We start from the raw sequence: 20,048 nt of genomic DNA, 5'->3' as shown, positions 1-20,048 counted from the left end.
CATAATGTGATCAAGAACTATTGACTCCAGTTCAGGAACAACCTCTTCCAGGATCCCCATGTTCTTTCATCAGTTCAGTGTAATGAAATTAAGAAAGTGCACACCTTTGTACAGACATGGGAAGTGAAAAGGATCATAAATGATCAGTCTCCCACATTGTATTCCCGAATCTTCCTGGTTACAAATAGGACAAAATGTTTTTTATTATAATTGATTGCTTCCCTTTCACATTTTTTTTTCAAGATGCAATCACTTCCTAATCTGGAGTACTCTTTGTTTTTCAGATTGGATGATCTGCATCTGTCTTCAAGATGCAATCACTTCCTAACCTGGAATACTCTTTGTTTTTCAGATTGGGTGATCTGCATCTATCTTCTAGATGCAATCACTTCCTGACCTGGAATACTCTGTTTTTCAGATTGGGTAATCTGCATCTATCTTCAAGATGCATATCATACACATATCGAAGATTCCTCCATACCACAAATACTTCTGGTTTTGCTTAGTCCAGGATGTTTTCAATTCTGCCAGGTTCTGCTATTTGGAATCTCTCGGCACTCTTGAGTCTCCTCCTGTGTTATGGGAGTAATGGTGGCTTACCTCTGATTACTGGGAGCACAGATTCATCATTCTTTAAATTGGCTGATCTACTGTTAATATTCAGGTTCAGTTTCTTCATCAGGATCTTTTCCATTCTTGGTCTGTGGTAACTCATTTGGGTCTCCTATCCATCCTTGAGATGTTGAAAACCTCTTCCAACTCAACAACTTTGTTCATGCAGGGATGAACTTCTTAACAAACCAGAACATAGTCTGTCTTCAGTTGGATCACATAGATATCATTCTGGCAATTTTACAGGTGCTGCAAGCAAAAACACTTTTCTCTGCTTGCCTTTTAATTCTTCCCTAATGGGTACCATGAATGCTACTGCATCCCCCTCATAAGGAAGAAACCACAGAAAACAGATTCTCTATTAGCCACAATCACTCTTGAACCATTGTTTCATCATCATTTTTATAGGTGGATGAATCAAGACATACACCTGACTGGGGTACCCATGCATGCATCCGAGCCCCACTCATTCCTGTTCATCAACACATCAGATTCTGGTTTCTTTGTTCTTTTAGACCAAAAGGCATAGTTCTTCAGGGTCTTTGGACTGAATCATCCATTCTGCCATCTCTTTGCACCAACATCCTAGGAAAAAAGTATCACTAGCATTGCATGTGTGCATCAAGAGAGTAAGGGGTCTGTGTGTCCTGTAGTATATCTCTGACGTTAATGAGACACAGGCTTCTTCTCTTTTCATGGAGGTCTGGAACCTCTTCCTCTGTGCTACCTCAGAGAACATCATCAACTGAGTATGCTCTTTGGGAAGAAGAACATATTAGCGGACAGCCATTCCAGGAATGGTGAACAATCTTAATGGAATGGTGTCTTCACCATTCCTTAACAGAATCCCTTTTTACTTCTGTTAATACCTGTTTGAGATGAGGCTCAGCAACAGTCTTACCTTGCATGTATATCCTGTCCCAGATCAGGGAGCATGGGCAGTAGATACCTTTAACCTTCATTGGCATTGACTATTCATATAAGCTTTCTACTTCTTTCATCTGCTGCCTCAGGTTCAGAACTTCCACTGCTCAGATATTTTTCAATGAATTTGGTGTTCCCAACAATCGTGATTCAGTGACATTATAGACCTGTTGATCAATCTACTCATGTCTCTATTTATTGGATGGATCTTTTGTAGCAACATTGGAGATCCCTCATTCCCAATAGGCCACAGATTTTCCACTTTCATGCTTGGCTCATCTAAAGTGAACTCTGCCAGACCAAGTTTTTGGGCTGGGTTGTAAGTAGCATCATTCAAACCTGGAGAGCTTCTCTATAGCCAAGGTTTATTATTCCATGTGGAGAATCTTCTGTAATTGGTACAATAGAAAACATGTTGATCCTAGCCATGATCCCTCTATAATTCACAAATGATTTCATTTTGTCCCTGTATGAGAACAAAAGATGTTCAATATCGATTATGTTCAGTATCCACTATCAAAGTCTGCAATTTCCAACATACATAAATTCTCTCATGGGCTTGGCAATCAGTTCCGATGCATATCTTGCTGATCTTAATCATTCTCAGCAACAGAGACCTGTTTCACACTTTCTTACACCCAGATAGAATCTTTTTTGTGTTTCATGTCTTTGACCAAAGCCCTCTATGAACCTTTGAGTGAGCCCAGCTTTCAGGGTCTCACACATAACTGTTTTGTTTTTGTTCAATAGTGTCAGTGAGATTCTTACCTTGTCTGTAGACATAGGCTGTCTCCAGTTTAGTGGGAATTATGAATCCATTTCTCTCCTTTGTCAGCTGGAATTTGTAGCCAAAAATCAGTTACCTTTGGTAATTCCATTACCTATAGAGATTCTGAGCCTGTGAATCTGTGCTAGAAATGTTAAATGCATTTTTATCATAATAAAGCCCATGAAAAAAGTTTGCACTGCTACATGGACCAACCTCAGTCCCTCTTCCTTGGGTATGTCATGAAGGCTGTATTGGCGATCCATTACTGCATTCTCCTACTTTCTCATTAGCACAACAAGCTAATTTGGAACTTTTTGTCTGGGGCCCATAGTTGTGTAACAGCATATGGCCCAGAGAGACACAAATAAATTGTAAAGTGGATCTAAGCTTCCTCTTTCTGTTTTAGTTCAGTTAAAACACCAACCTATCCAGTTGACTGGTAAACTTTGGTATGTAATAGTGAGGGGTAACCTATTGCTGCTATTAAAATGTATTTCTTTTAAGGGATAAACTAATTTTAGTTATGTAGTATTTACCCTATACTATTATCGAATGCCCTCCTCCCACCCTGATCTGATATCCTGGTGTATTATTGTCTAGCATAGTTGATACATAAGTGTGCTGGTGTTGGCTGACAATTGGCCATGGGGGGGGGATGTATTAAAACTGGAATTCCATACCATCTTTGATAAAGCCATCTGACACATACCAATCTTTCAAAACCTTCTTAGTCAGCATCTACAGAAATAGCCGTTGGTATGATTTTGTTTTAATTCAGTACTAATACTTTTTACACCATTGTGATCATGTACTTACCTTTCATGTTTTACACATGTTAGCTACTATTTTCATGAATCCTGTATTTTAATCATCCTTACAGCCTTGTGCATATTTTATTGTAGAAGTAGTAGATTTAATAGCAATTGTTGTCTAAAGACACATAATCTTGTAAAAATTGTGCATTATATATATATATATATATATATATATATATATATATATATATATATATATATATATATATATATATATATATGATTTTCCTAAATGCCAAGTCTTTCAGATTGTCTGGTAGTCTTTTGATATTAGACCACAGTTTTTGATTTGCTGACAAAATAAAAAAATCTGGCAAATATATGTATTTTCTGCTAAAGCAATATTCAAGCATCATGGTATTTCCAGTATAAACAACATTCCATGGACTTCTGTCATAATCCATCAAACAAGTGGTTATTGACCTAACAACCAATGAAATCGCTGCTTGCAAAATGCGCTGATTTGTTCATTTTTTGTAAAAATGTAATTTGTCTTACTGATCATTATTTTAATATTAAGTCAGGTGTCGTGTATAACAGCTTGCAGACAATCTGACAAGCATAAAACGTTAGTTTTTGACCGCTTTGGAAATATAATAATTTTGGTGCCATATTGAAACGTGTGCTAATGTATTCAAAGGAAAATATACTGTCAGAAAAAAAGAATATGTTTGCAAGTTCAACAGTATGTGGTTAGATGAATTAAAATGTGTGAAATGTATGCAGTGGAGAGGGAGAAAGCTTTGTGTACTGAGAAGTATGCAGCACACAGAAAATGAGAAATGCCATATCTTGTGCCTAAAATGATGCAAATGATAGCAACCGAGATGACATTTCAACCCCCACAGCTGAGCTGCCAATAGTGATTCAATTAATACTGCTTGTCCTTCTATGATAAAGTCATAGCAAAGATGATAGCTAAGTTTCTATTTGAAGACCAGACCCTAAATGCCTTGATTACCTGAATCCAGAGATTGCAGATGCTGAGCACAGTGAGTGTTTCAGCATGTTGGGTAAGATTCAGACAGACCACCTTGGAAAGACAGTAATCATTAATATTGTGTAACATAAAAGCCAAGTGGGACTGTTTGAACTCAGACCTTCAAATGATTTGTGTATTGCTGCAAAAAGTGCATCTCTACAAGACTAAGACAACACACATTATAAACAATAAACTAAATTGAATGTTTTGTTTAGGAACTGGTATTTCACACACTTTGTAAGCACTGAGGCTCATTTCTTGAGAAGGGTCTTAAATTATTTTTGTGAGATTAAGAAAATATCTTAAGAAAATTATTAATGTTGAGTAACTATTATTCACTTCAGTTGATTTCCTAAGTTTTGGTATGATGTACACTTGTACACTTAAATTTATGACAAAACTGATAAGTCAAGCCAGTCTCCCTGATTTGGATGTACTTAATCTCCCTGATTGTGAACACTGACCTCCTGGATTTGGCTCTGGAAAACTTGACATATGTGGATTTTTTTAACTCTAAAAAGTAATAAGCTAAATAATCAAGATGGATAAAGTTCTTGCATAATTAAAATTAGTTACCCTCTCCCAAGTACATTTTAGAGTCAGTAGTTCTGCATTTTGATGTCCTCTGACCCCTTAGTCAATGTCAAGGTCATTTAAACATCATGAATATGTTTGCATTGAATGACTTTCTATATATGATCATAATTATGTTCCAAATGTTGTAGAGCTACCATATTACAGGGTTCACACTGGTTGATGTGAAATAGTTGCTCTCAAGTTTATCATATTGCCAAAACGTGCAAAATTGTGAATTTTACTTGCTTTGTCTTGATTGAACACCATTCCCCTTTTCTTTTAATTTAGTGTGTTAATAATCAAAGTAAACATTAATTTTTGTGTCAGTGTTCTGGTCTCGATAAGGTTCTAATTTTTGATCATCATAAATGCCAGAATTAATCCGATGGAATTCTGGCCGAAAATTCACACATGAACAGAATGAAAATTGAATTTTTATAGTGTAATCATGTGTGTGTGTGTGTGTGTGTATATATATATATATATATATATATATATATATATATGATCCAATCAACATATCCAACATGAAGACCATTTTGACATTTTCTCATGTGGGCATGATAATGTGAATGCTCACTACATCAAGGAAGTTTTAGCAAAGTGGGAATACATATTTATATCTTAACTTGTTATCACTTACATTTTTAGTTGTAATATATGTTGGTAGACAGAATTCTTCCTAATCAGCCATAGGCAATGGGCGAGTACTGAGGCTCCTCCTTAACCATCGTGATTATCAATTGAAACTGCCTGGGTGACTTTCAACTCCAATGCATTGTGCTGAGCTTACCAGTTCCTAAAAGTCAGCTTGTCAACGATTGTTTTGAGGATGTTGCTGATTTTAAGATGACTAGTTATAAATGTTTTCTGTTACAAGTGTGTTTGGAAATAAATGGCACTCATCTCTAATGATTAGCCATTTGGATTTCTCTAAAAACACAATTGATGTATTGAAACATCTACCACCCATGAGTGGTGTTTATCTATGATTGTTTACATAGTAATAATTATAGTAGATGGACAGATATATAGACAGGTAAATTCAACCTGTGGATCATTAAAAGCGATGCATTGATTTAAATGAATTTCAGTAAAGTTTTTTACATATTTACTGAAAATGACAAGATGATTTTACTCAAGTTTACCTTAAGTAATAGTTGCACTAGCAGTGATTTTGGTTGTTATCATAAAGTTTGTAGCTATTATCATCAATGGTCTTGAGGGCAGTCAGTGCAGACAGTGACTGCTAGTAAGCACTGTACCATGCTCTGTTGGTTTCTCTAGATAAGTAAAAACAAATTATGATAATACTAATATCCAGGAGGCATTTGATAATTGCAATCACCAGTCCAATCATTCCATGGGGCAAAAATGTCCAGGGTCAGTGATCAGTATTTATCTATCATTTGTACATTGATTAGCCCTGGTGGATATTAAGGGTGGTAAATGAAAGAGGCCTGTATTAAAGAGAAAATCAGTTGGTACATTCACATTTACATACAGTAACTGAGTGTGGTGTGAGACCAGAGGGAGAGGAATTGTCAGTGAGCATTAAACAACAAAAGCACTCTCACGTTAAGATTACATTACTGTGGACAAAGTCAAAGAGATAAGCCTTTTAGTATATCTAGCCCCCCTCCCTTCCAAAATGAAACTTGACCAAATTTCTGCAAATAATCTAATGAATCTGTTGAAAGAATTGTATGGTAGGGGCTTTGAGACTGGCTAGCCAATTCTGGTTTTCCCCACTCCAAACCTGTTCAGTTTTCCCCACAACTATTCCACATTGGGAATTTTTTGCAGACACATGCATCCACAGTTATAGCCTGCATGGTTAGCATCATGGTTTTCAGGTTTTGGGCTAGGGAGCAGCAGTGCTTTGAGGTCTCAGACAGATTGATTTTTGCTGGCAAATGTTTACTCAGTTTTCACTGCAAGTAAATCAATCGTTTCTCTTAGTACTGCCCATGGCACAGGTTGGAGTGCCTTTGACAGTCACAGTGGTTGCAATTTCTGCCACACCAAGACCATAAAGGATATCCATGACAACTTCCATGCACGTATTTCACGAGAAAAATGGTTCCCTTGGTGATTTCGTCTCACAGCTGTTGAATTGTTTTTTCAAGTCGGTATCTCTTAGGGTCCATTACAGTTCTTCTATTAATAATGTGATCATTTAGTAGCATATCTCAGCTGACGGATCTTGATCAGGTGTAATATGCTCATGCACTTCTAACCAGCTGCCTTTTTTTTTTACTGGTACTCGTACTGGTGCCAGGCATTATCTTCCTAGGCAATTGTACATATGGGAGCCTGACACCATGTTCACTTTTAACCATTTTAATTAAGCCTTTGATTGGTGTTAGACATGACCATTCTCATTTTTGCTCAAGAACCATTTCATGGACAAGTGCGTCCCTGCAAAAAAGGAAACTTTCATGGCACAATGAATGTGTTCCAGTCACCTTGGAAAATGCAAAAATCCGTCAGATTCCATTGCTTTAATTTAAGTTTGGTACTGACTTCCCTTGATGAAAAGTTCTTTGTGGCCTCATCTATAAATTCTGCAACATGGTCATCAGGTGGATAATCAGAAAATCCAACACATATATGTAATAAATCTCAAACACAACTCTAGCAACTAATGATAGCGATCTGCAGAATAGGTGTAAGGTCCTTAAACACGGCTGTGACTTGATCTACTAAAGTGCCAGTGATCATTACTAATATCAGTATACCCCACTTGCCTCTTTATCTGCCTAAGATGAACAAAATATGATCTTTAAAGTAATCTCAATCCATAGTACTGAAAGTAAGTAAGCTATTTCTAAAGAAATAATTTTTTTCTCCTTTGCTTTTTGATATTCTGTTATTTCCCCATGATGGTACTACAGGTGTTGGTGAGGTCATATTGCTGACCTTCGCATCTGCATATTGTTTTGTGGCAGCCTCAGAAACATAAATTTAGTCTTTGATAAAGGCAACTAACACCACAGTCTCTGATTTCCTTATTTTTAGTGATCTCTGTCAGGATTTTTGTGATGGCACCTTGCAGCTTCAAAACAACCTCACTGTATCCCTTATTGGCATTTGCAGCTTTCCAGTTCAATCTTGAATTTCACAAGCTCGATTGATTCAACACCACTAACTACCTGTTGCTCAACTCATATCAGAAGCGGCTTTGGTAACAGGTCCTGCCATATCCATATCAGTTCAGCATTGGGAGTCTTTGTGTCAATAAATAGATAGGAGATCACTGATGAGAACTCTGTTCCATCAGGTGAACAGCATTGTTAATGCTGAGGAAGACCAGGTGTTGGAGGTCGATCATATTAAGAAAACTTTGAGGGCCAACAGTTAGATTAAAGACGGCATGTTGATATTCCCTGAAAAAGAATGGAGAAGGGAGGAACATCTGAAGGAGAAAGGAGACAAATGTTTAACAGTTTCTTTACCATATATTGTTGGACTCTTTGAAAGTTTACAAATAAATCTTAGAAAGCATGGAACCAGTGTGATCCACAAATCCTATATAACCATCTACTCAATCTTGGTACATCCAAAAAGTCCAAGTCTTCAGAATAAGAAGTTCTTCATCACCTGTTAACTCCAGTGTGATAATTGTGGAAAAGACTACATTGGGGAAACTGCAAGAAGCCTTGAAACAAGAGTTTAAGAACATTTGTACACCAACAGAGAATTCCTGACAGCAGTTGGAATAACATCAGAGTATTTGGTAGAGAGAACAATATCCTGAGGAGGAATATAAGAGAAGCTGTTGAAATCATGCAGGGGGCACAAGTGTTAAATTGTGATTCTGGATTGGAATTCCTGTCATTGTACAGAAAGATTTGATGACATGGTCAACATTAGGTTGATCATGTGACTCCAGTCCAGAAGTCATTCAACTGATGAAGGCATTGCGATAAGGTTGAAAGCTAAGGAGTCATAACCTATTATTGCTATGATTTTTTTCACAATACTAATGTAGCATGCAAAGATCAGTTAGATCAGACTGTACCAATAATCAAAGAGTATTACCAGCATGAATTTCTTTCCAATGCTAACGTAGCATGCAAAGGTCAGTTAGATCAGATTGTACCAATAATCAAAGAGTATTACCAGCATGAATTTCTTTCCAATGCTCAGTGTAGCATGCAAAGGTCAGTTAGATCAGATTGTACCAATAATCAAAGAGTATTACCAGCATGAATTTCTTTCCAATGCTAATGTAGCATGCAAAGGTCAGTTAGATCAGACTGTACCAATAATCAAAGAGTATTACCAGCATGAATTTCTTTCCAATGCTCAGTGTAGCATGCAAAGGTCAGTTAGATCAGACTGTACCAATAATCAAAGAGTATTACCAGCATGAATTTCTTTCCAATGCTAATGTAGCATGCAAAGGTCAGTTAGATCAGATTGTACCAATAATCAAAGAGTATTACCAGCATGAATTTCTTTCCAACGCCAATGTAGCATGCAAAGGTCAGTTAGATCAGATTGTACCAATAATCAAAGAGTATTACCAGCATGAATTTCTTTCCAGTGCTTAGTGTAGCATGCAAAGGTCAGTTAGATCAGATTGTACCAATAATCAAAGAGTATTACCAGCGTGAATTTCTTTCCAGTGCTCAGTGTAGCATGCAAATATCAGGTTGATCAAACTGTACTAAGAACCAAACAGTATTGTCAATATGAACATGGATATCATATATCTCAAATCTAGGAATATTGCTTTGAAATAGTTGTTTGTTGAAAAATGGAAGAAGGTCATTTTTAATAATTGAAATGAGAGAGTGTACACATTGCTGATCCCACTAGATCTGTCTCCCTGCTGAGATTCAGAAGTATGCACTTTAAAAGATGTGGGATAATCCTTGAAGTGTTCACTAATTCATCAGATATCCGATGTGGGATAATCCTTGAAGTGTTCACTAATTCATCAGATATCCAATATTAGCTTAGTTGCTAACTGGAATATATTGTTGAAATTTACAATGTGCCATCAGTTGGAGTTCTGTTGATGTTTGCAGACACTTCCATAGCTCCTTTGGAGAAAATTGGGGATTTTAAATTAGGCTTTTCCAAGTCTGTCCTCCAGTCCATTCGTAATTGCAGCATTGCATCCATTGTAAATAGTATTGTTCTTGTATATACATATTACAAATTCATGACAAACCTACATTTGAACACATAATGGACAATTTTCTTTCATAATGAATAATTTATATTGTGTCATTTTTTGTTTTACTTGCTGACTTGTCAGTCTTCTTTGGATTAAATCATGTTTTTTTTCTTCTCCTCTTGAAAGTGATTATTCCTAGCTAACAAAGTCTTGATGTCTCTGCTTTCAGGAACCTGGCAGATGTTAGCAATGACAACCTACTCACTTTGGAGGAATTTGTGCTGGCCATGCACCTAATATTGAGGGTCAAGGAGGGGCGGAAGCTGCCTAAGAGTTTGCCTCCACATCTAATCTTGAAATCCAGTCCTTTTGTAGACATGCCTCAACTCAGCAAGCAGGCCAGAGAAGTATATGAGAAGGTGTTTCAAAAAGTTGATACAGAGGGGAAAGGATACATTGATGGTCAGTTTTAATGAGAAAAAAAGACATCCAATATAGCCTCCATAATGGTATTCTTGAACATCTCATTGTTATTCCTCCAGAATGGAGGGCCATATTAGCATGAGGTTTTCAATATAATACATGTTAAGATGTGTAGTTGGTCTTAAAATGAAAATGATGTTTGTCTGACATCCAGGATGGTTGCGAAAGTGGCCATCTTGAGACTCTTGTCTTTACTATCACTTTTCTTGAGTGGATGGTCATGTCAGCATAGAGTTTTCAGTGAAAGACTTCTTTGGATGCTTAGTTATTCCTACATAAAAACAGTGCCCATCTGACATTGAACAATGACAGTCATCTTGGAAATCTTGTTATTGCTGCTGTTACTACATGGAAAGCCAAATTGTCTGTTAGGTCTAAAAAATGATGCTGAATGATGCTGCAATCTTACATCCAGTCAAATCTTATTATTGCTTCTCCCTCAGAACTAAAAGTCATATTTTTATTTTTCACCTGATTGTCTAGTTGGTCCTAAATCAAGTGATACTGATCTTACATCAAAAAAATATAGCATCCATGGTTTTATTTTAGAAATTGTATTGTGTCTTCTTTTGAATGGATAATCATATCAGGATAAAGTTTCTTTTGGTTTCTTGTAATTGGTCCTTAGTGGAATTGGTGACAATGTTGCATCCAGTATGGCTGCCACAATAACCATGTTGCAAATTATTTGTTACTATTCTTCATTAATGGATGGTCAATGTTATATTTATTATCTTGTTTTCTGATGCATGAATACATTGCCCTTCATTATTAAGTAGCTATTACTTTTTGATGCAGAGAAACCATGTCCTTTTCATGTAAATATATCCTCCAACAAATTGGAGAATTGTCTGCAAGACATGATTCACTTGTGCAATTCACATGCCTGTGTTGACAACAGCCATTTTGTTGTAGATTGTGACCAGAGAAGAATCGCTTGTTGGGATAACATGCCGTATCTCATCTCTTAGGTGTTAGGGTACACTCGTATTCTTATAAATTACAACTTTTTACAGATAAGTGTTTTGTTAAGAAATAGCACAATATTACGTGTCTTTCAGTTACTTCTGAAGGAAGTTTTGCAATTGAACATCTTACTTTACAAAAGAAAAGATGTGTAATTCCTAACAAGCAAGTTCATTGTGCATGCATCCAATGAACAACAGGTGAATTTACCTCTGACATAACACATTGTCATTATTCCATGTTTTCTTCCAGGAAATTTCTATTTTATCATACCCATAGCTGTCATTTAGTTTTCTTTTTTGTGCTGAAAAGCACGCCATCTGATTGATGTGCATACATTCTCCCATAGAGTGAAGAATCGTCAGTATGACTTAATTCATCACCTTGTCCTTGGTATGTTATGTGCAAAACAAAGATAGAGGGTCCATCTTATTCAAGGATGTTGATTTGATCAGACATGTCCCAAATTCACCAGAGAAATTGCCTGTAGCAGTGTTTTTACATTGCAGTTGTGGCTGGCCTTGACAATAATTTATCTCTAATGGTGTTACTTTATCCGTTTGTGTTCCAAATCTTTTCATGGTAACCTTTTCCCTCTAGTTTTTGGTTCTTTCTGGGACTTGGGGCTACGTTGTTTACATCCACAGGGGTCTGATACATTTACTGTCGAAAACATTATATATCTAGGTATTGGTAAGTTATGGTATGTAAAGAATCATGACAGCTTGCAATGCTAGAGTCTGTTTACTTCAGTCTAGATTGACATCGCATTAACCATGTATATGGTATCTAGTCAAGATTTTATTCAGTGCGTTTAATGTATGTATACTTCCTTTATTCAATAAAAACTGTATAAAACACTGTGAACTCTCTTACATGGTAAAAAAAGTGATAAATTTATACTGCTGTGTACTCTATCTTTAGAGAACACAGTTAAGTATTCTGTATGCAGTACAGACATACTTAGGTGAGTTATATGTGAAATTGTAAATATTTTTATTTATTTACTATATAAAGGAATAATATCAACACAGTCAGTGGGAAAGTGTGGCCACAAGAAATCTTATCCATACAGTATTAAATGTTCAGATGTACAAGAAAAAATAGTTTGTAAATCATGGTCTGCAGAAAACTGGAATCTCTCTACTAATTCAGTTCCCATAGTAACCTATGCAAACACCATGATATTAAAAATTCAATAATTTTAAATTTCTGAGTGCTTATAATCAAACTTATATTTATCAGTGTGGATGAAACTTGGATGTCAGCTTCTGTGTAGAGAAAAGAATATGAGCCACAGCATTTTCTGAACCTTCTTGAGTTTAAAACATGTGCTTTCAATTCTACACCAAAGAGTCTGAGTTGCTAATTTCTGTGTGTGGTTGTGCGATTTGGATTTTTAACGTAGCTTTAATGAGTTTTAAGTCATATTGCTTTGATGTCTGTAGTGTGGCAGTTTGTAGTGATGTCTAGCACTGGGGCATCATGCCACTGACATGTAGCATGATGTCCCACCCAGTCACATTATCCTGACACCAGGCCGACCAGTCCTAATACAAACCTCTTAATGCTGAGCGCCAAGCAAGGCAGAAGTTGAAATTCCATCAGTAAAACATTGTCTCAATTTTTTTTCTCCATTTACAACTAGAATAAGCTCTTAAAAGATTCATTTTCCTAAAATATAACTTATATTATTAACCAATCCTGGCCAGCCAAACCCATTTATGATCTATTCTATGTTCACCCATTTCCAGACTAGTTCCCATTTTTCCATACATTTAGTTCTGTATACTCCAGTTGCACGTATCAGAGAAAGAAGAAACTTCATTCTCCTTCTTAATCAGACATTTCTGGCTTTTTTGTGACTAGAATACCTCTTCCAGCATGTCGCTACCTCCTAATGTTAAGGAGATGCAGCAACCATGTAGCAGCATGTCACTGCCTCCCATGGAGGAGGAGATGCACCACTCACCTCTTAGTGCATTCCTACCACTCGTTGACAAGGATGTGCATTACTCATCTTGTGGCATGTCACTGCCTCCCATTGCAGTGGAGATATATTGCCTATACTTTAGTGTGTCACTACCTCTCTTGGAGGATATGAACTGCTCTTCTCATAGTGTGTTGCTACCGCCATCAAGAAGATGCAACACCACCACCCTGTCAGAAGTTGTGCATTGCACCCTTCCACTGGGAAGGATCAGCACCACACCTTCCTGAGTGATGCATCAGTTGATGATCTGGTATCCTCTGATCATCACTCTATGACCTCATGGTATGGGGATAGGGTTCAGACCAAGTTCCCCCAATCCATCACCTCATTATGAATGTTGGGAATCTAACCAGTGGATTCAGACTAAGCTAGGGCATTGGATCAGTATTCTCCCATCCCTAATATCTTGATCCCTATGGAATGTGGGGCCTCCCACCTCAGGGGCCTTGGTCATGTATGCCCCCTTGGATTTTGCCTTTATTACAGAGGCCATAGTGCAGCTCGTGTCTGGCCATCCCTCATAACAATTCTGGAGGCTAGAGGTGTCACTTCTTCCAGGACCGATAGTTGTTCTCATCACTCTCTGGCTCATGCCACTCCTTCAGCCCCTACTCAAAGTGTTGAACTACAGGACTTGGTGCAGAGTGTTCATTTACCATCCTCACATCGTAGGGACTTGGTGATTCTCATACACTCTCCAGGTCAAGAATGTCCTCGGTGATGCTATCTCCATTCTGGATGACTCTATTGAGCACAAGTGATGCCTGCTTTTATGCCCACTTCTTCATTCTTCTTCAGTTGAGTAAATTTCTGAGAGGTTTTTGATAGGCCAAAATATTAATCAACAATGTCAAGGATGGGCCTTTCCCTTCTCAATGTTATGACCTTTTGTCTCTTCTGCCAGCTATCAGGTACTTCCCCAAATTGGCCCACAAAACCTCCCCAACTATATGCAGTGCAGCCAAGGTGGGTATTTCAAGTGGAATCTACGCATGCCTTTCCGTACAAGGCATTGGAGCCATGGAACAGAGAGTCAGACTGCTCGTTACCATAGCTTCACATGCTGGCCTCTTCTTAGCTGCTTACTATAGTATGCTGAGAGAAGCCTTCATGAACCCAGCCACCCTTCAACATGAACTGGAAGCTGTGGCCAAGACATCTCAGCATGCACTTTCTGTTTTCATGACTTTGTTGGCAGTACTTCTTTACATCTGCTTAGACTCTTCAAAGGTATTAATCTATCATAGTAAAGACCTACTTAGGGCTGCTTGACCGCTTCTTAGAGTCTGTTGGAGGCCTATTTCGAACTGTGGCATCTCAAGACTTGTTGGATCATCAACATAGATCCTTCACATCCACTCCTGGCTTATTGCAATTGGCCAGGAAGTGTGTCAGTGTGAATTGCCCTCAATGGACCTACTCCTCCTCATCCATCTGGCTCCCAGAACCAAAAAAAAAAAAGACATGCAGGACAAGCCTGGAAAAGAAAGAGACAGTATTCACAGCCCCCTTCTTCTCCAGAAGGAGTGAGTGAGGTACAGCCATGATCCCTCTCATGCCACACATCCCACTCCCATGCATTCCTGTTTTCTAAAGCCTGGTCAAGTATCCCAGACAATGGTTGGGTCCTTTCAAAAGTGTACGAGGGGAACTGACTAGTTTTGGGGTCTACTTCCTCTTTCCAGGACCACCATCTTTCTTCACCAATCCAATCTGGTGAAACTGAGGGAGGAGATGCACACCCTTTGACAAAAAGGGGCAGTCAAGAGGGTTCTGAATGATCAGTCACCTGCCTCTTATATGTATATTTTCCTTGTCACTAAGAAAAGTTAAATGTTTCACACTACAATCAACCTATCTGTTTTAAACTGGTTTGTCCTGGAAGAACTTTTTAAGATGGAGACCACCCCCTCAATCTGGAATGTGCTTTGACTGTCTGATTGGGCAGTCTCCATCGACCTTTATGATGCCTATTGACACATCCCCATTTTGCCTCCTCCACTGCAGATATCAAAGGTTTATAGACCAGTAGTTTTATAATTCACAATCCTACCATTCAGAATTTCTTCAATACCCAGAGTTTTCAGCTGTGTTATGGGTATAGTAGTGGGATACCTCTGGTTATAGGGAATACCAATTCTTCCGTATTTGGATGACTGGCTGATCCACAATGTTCACATCCAGTCTCTTCATTAGGATCTGTGCTGTTGTTATTCCGTTTCATAGTAGCTCAATTGGGCCTTTTGCCCACCTTTGAAAAATTGGAACTTGCTCCATCACAAAACTTTTTTATGTGGGGATGAATTTCCTTGTAAATTAGTCCGAGTTCCACTGGATCAGATAGATTGAATCCTGGCTCTATTAGAGATGCTACAAGCAAGAACTCTTATGTCTGTACCTTTCCCCTAGTGGATCTCTTTGCAACCAGGCTCAACAACAGACTTTAATTTTATGTTTCTTTTGTCCTGGAACAAGGAACATGGGCAGTGAATACATTCAGTTTCCAGTGAGAATGGCTGTTTGCTTATGCCTTCCACTTTTTCAATTGATTCCTCAGGGTCTGCAAAAAGTTGGAACTTCCACAGCTCAGATCATTCTCATAGCCCCTCAATGGCCTCAGTGCTCATGGTTTATTGAATCTCTAGACCTGTTGATTGCTCGATCCAGATCTCTTCCTCCACAATGGATCACAAATTCTCCACCTTCACACCTGGCTCATTTCAGATGATCTCTCCACCAAAACAAATTTTGGGACAAGATGCAGTTGTATCATTCAGACCAGGAGAGCTTCAACATTCAAGGTTTATGATGTCAGGTGGAGAATCAGTCTCATGCTCTGTTATGCCTGGTTGGAATCTTTCTTGTGTTTTATGGTCATTAACCAAAACTCCCTATGATCAATTGAATGATGCTTCCTTTCAGGACCTTACTCTTCAGACTGTCTCTGCTTGCCCTTGCCTCAGCATGAAGGCAAAATGAGGCTTATGCCTTATCTATTTACACTGGATTTCTCCAGTTAATGGGAATTATGTAATGGTTTCCTCTTTTGTCAGCTGGGATTTTTTACCAGAAATCAATTACGTTGCGTAGCTCCACTACCAATAGAAATTCCCAGTCTGAAGGTAGTATTTTGGCATTCCCATACTATCTGTTAGTCTGGTTTGTGGCTTCCATTGCTTTAATTATGTTGAGATATTATCTTCAAATTGACATTATATTTGACACATATTTGCATAGTTTTTCTCGCAGAAGGATGTGTGATACCAGCTTGCATGTTGTGTTTAGTCTTGTGCATACCTTTTATTTTTTATTGTAATTTAAAGGATAGTGTTCCTAAGTCCATTCATCTTACATTGCTGGTTTTGTGCTTTGTTTCCATGACTTAGGTAATTAAATATTGCATTCCTTGTCTCATTGAGTTGGATAATTAAGTATTGCTTTTTTTGTTGCCATGAATCGGATAATTAATTATTGTTTTCTTTGTTTCCATGAATTATAATAGGTGTTTTGTAGTTTTAAGTTTTATGTATGTTACTGCCTTCTATCCCCTTATATGACTTTTCCTAATTTTTGAAAAGAGCCATGTAATACACACAACTCATGGATTTGATAATGCACGAAAATGAAATGGTCAAGTGCAGACATATCTTTGAGGCTTTATTCAGCATGATTATAGCATCCAGCAGAAACAGCAACTGGCTCAGTCGATATTTAGTCTTATAAGCTTTCTGCTGTGATAAAAATGGCCAGTTTGTACTGGTACAGATAATATGAATCAGAACATTTGATTTGCAATCATAAACTCAAAGGGAAATAAGGTATTTTGATTTAATAAAGCATTGTCTTAATATTCACCATGCTTTAAGCTCAAGGCAAAATTAATACAAGCTTGTATCCATAAAGGTATAAACTAAATCTGTGTTTGCTAATACAATATCTGAAAAATACCTTGATTATTTACTGTTCATCCCACTTGCAAATAATTGGTAGACCTAAATCTAATGTTTCATGAGTTTCTGCTTACCATATGTGGGACCATGGGTGGATATGCATAAAATATTACTTCAAAATGGCATATTTTTTCACTTATTGCTCGTTACAGGGAGTTTACACTCACATATCAGTATGCCTCTTAATTTTAAATATGAGATTTTCATTTACTTTATTCGCACAACAAGCAGTGCAGTTTGTAACAGTGCTATGCTGTCAAACATAACATTGCTGGTTCTAACCCAATTACTGAAGAAATATTTTCTTGATTAACAAAGTCCTGCAAAAACAGTTCAAATGCTGCTGTTCCCATGCCAAGTCACCATCAAGGCCTCACACAAAGTCCTGCCAGAAACAGTTCAGTTGCTGTCATCTGGGCTTTGGATAGAAACTTCACCAGTTATTCTGCTGGTGAAATCTTATGTGATGCAAAATTTGACAAATTACACAATAGCTGCAAATCTGGTATATGGGCTTGCTTTCTCCATGCATCAAAGAACTTGTGTTATTAACTGATAATAGTGGATATGAGTGACTGTAGTTAAAGATGCTTTGTTCATAAAGCTGATATTCATGCACGTCAGCTGTTTAAAGAAAATGAAAATTGGTAAATAACTCCGATGAAATTCATATCAGAAAGGTTGAAATGTTTTAATTTGTCAGTTATATTTTGGGATTTTATTTATTAATTTATCAGAAAATTGATAGGTACTGTACATGTATATAACATATCATTGGCATATGAGAGAGAGAGAGAGAGAGAGAGAGAGAGTTTTGTTACCTATTCAGTTTCAGTATGTGTGAATTTTCATTAACAAGTTCACATACACAAATTATCTAGGAGATATCAGACCCACTCTTGAGACCCTTGTTTTATACATGATCTTGCAGGAATGTTTTGTCTCTGTAAAATACACAATTAAACAATGCAATCATTTTCATTGCAGCAATCCAGGGGAGAGAACTCCTGATGGCTTCTGGGCTAAACCCAGAAATACTGGTGTTGGTGTGGGATAAATCTGATGTAAACCGTGATGGACGTCTAGACTTAGAGGAATGGACAGTTGCATGTCATCTAGTTACATTGGTTAAACAAGGTAATGATGAACATTAGTAGAGAAGTTAAGAAAGGCAAGGGTTGCCACCTCCCACAGGTCTAATTATTAGACTCAAAGTTAGGTAGAAGGGTTGGGTCCATAATACCCATGACTTACTCCTTGTGGTGCCATCTAATATGAACTCGACTAAGTACCTATGACTTTGCTGTGCTAGCTACATGTAGCATGGCCCCACAATTCTTGTGATTTGCTCCATATTGTGCCTGCTAGCATGGTCCCATAATACCCATAACTTTTCATACTGTGCTAGCTACATATAGAATTGACTCATAATACCCATGATATGCTCCACGCTTTGCCCATAATGTGCTTGACTTCTTATGCTGTGTTAGCTACGTATAGCATTGACTCATAATACTAGTGATTTGCTCCATGCTATGCCAACTAGCATGGATCCATAATACATATGACTTTACATGACTGTCTCGATGTAATGTTGACCTACAATGCTCATAACCTGCTCTGAGCTGTGTCAGCTACATGTAGCACTAAGCCACAATGCTCATGACCGGCTCCATGCTGTGTTAACTAAATGTAGCATGGACCCACAATGCTCATGACTGACTCCATGCTGTGCTACCTGTATGTAGCATAGACCCACAATGCTCATGACCTGCTCCTTGCTGTGCTAGCTAAATGTAGCATGGACCCACAATGCTTATGACCTGCTCCATGCTGTGCTAGCTAAATGTAGCATGGACCCACAATTCTTATGACTGGCTCCATGCTGTGCTAGCTATATGTAGTATGGAACCACAGTACTTGCAGTTCGCTTTATGCCGTGGTACAGGGGAAGTAATTAATGTAGTGAATCATAGTATTGTGTAGATTTAAGGTATCATTGCATTAATTTAGCCAATCTGCTTTTATTGCTTGTAAGAAAACGATTGGATTTTTTCCCTAATTTTTTTTTCTGGGATTTGCCATCAAGTAAAAGTTGTTACTTGCATTAAAAAAAATTCAGAATGTCTGTCAAATTCACCCTCTTAGTTTTTGCATAAGATGACAGAGCAAACAGGTCAAACTTGGGTAGGTCCAGAAAGGTTAAATGCAAATATTTCCATTATGCAACATAACCTATGCTGATTTTTTTAATAATTTGTTGCATCCATTGGTAGTATCAAACAGAAGCAAGATAGACCTGGTGGATATGAATTTATTACTAATGTGCTGAATTTTATTTTTAAAAAGAAGGAAACAAAAACATCTTAGTGTAGTGATGCCTTTCAGTCCAGATGGTTATCAGATGGTAATTGCTTTCTATGGGTTCCTTATTTCTTTGAATTTGGTGAATCTTCACAAAGTATGTTCAACTCTCATTTACTACATATGACTGTTATGCAGAAACAAACTATACCAATATTCCCATATTTAGATTTTTCTTTAAGCTTATACTTGCCATGCAGTGCTGCATTTTAAATTTTTTGTGTTTTCTCCCATTAACCTGAACAGAACTTTGTAGATGTCACTTTGAATAAAAGGTAGAAGTCTGTTGAATTTTTGGCTCAGAGATCAAAGTCACTGTGACAATGGAAAAAATGGTTTCTGTAAGAAAGAAGCATATTGATTTGAGGATCAAAAAGTTAAAGGTCTCAGCACCTTTTGACTGAAAAAAAGGAAAAAGTTTTTTGCATACTAACTTTAGTTCTAGGGCATGTACATTTACTGGACCAAAGTTTGTGGAGGGCT

At 37.5% G+C, this 20,048-nt stretch overlaps 1 protein-coding gene across 1 annotated transcript in view; it reads left to right on the top strand.

The window, feature by feature from the left end:
- Window positions 1-20,048, top strand: part of LOC149806685 (uncharacterized) — a 379,423-nt gene that overhangs the window by 72,237 nt on the left and 287,138 nt on the right. Inside the window, exons 4-5 of the mRNA XM_089956535.1 lie at window positions 10,039-10,271; window positions 18,189-18,338. Of these exons, the coding sequence (XP_089812661.1) occupies window positions 10,039-10,271; window positions 18,189-18,338 (383 nt within the window). The remainder of the gene's footprint in view (window positions 1-10,038; window positions 10,272-18,188; window positions 18,339-20,048) is intronic.

This window comes from Sinohyriopsis cumingii, chromosome 1 (genome assembly GCF_028554795.1).
Source record: "Sinohyriopsis cumingii isolate HCF-2022 chromosome 1, ASM2855479v2, whole genome shotgun sequence".
Classification (NCBI taxonomy): Eukaryota; Metazoa; Mollusca; class Bivalvia; order Unionida; family Unionidae; genus Sinohyriopsis; species Sinohyriopsis cumingii.
Note: the sequence above shows the minus strand (reverse complement) of the source record. Positions and strands in the feature narration are given on the sequence as shown.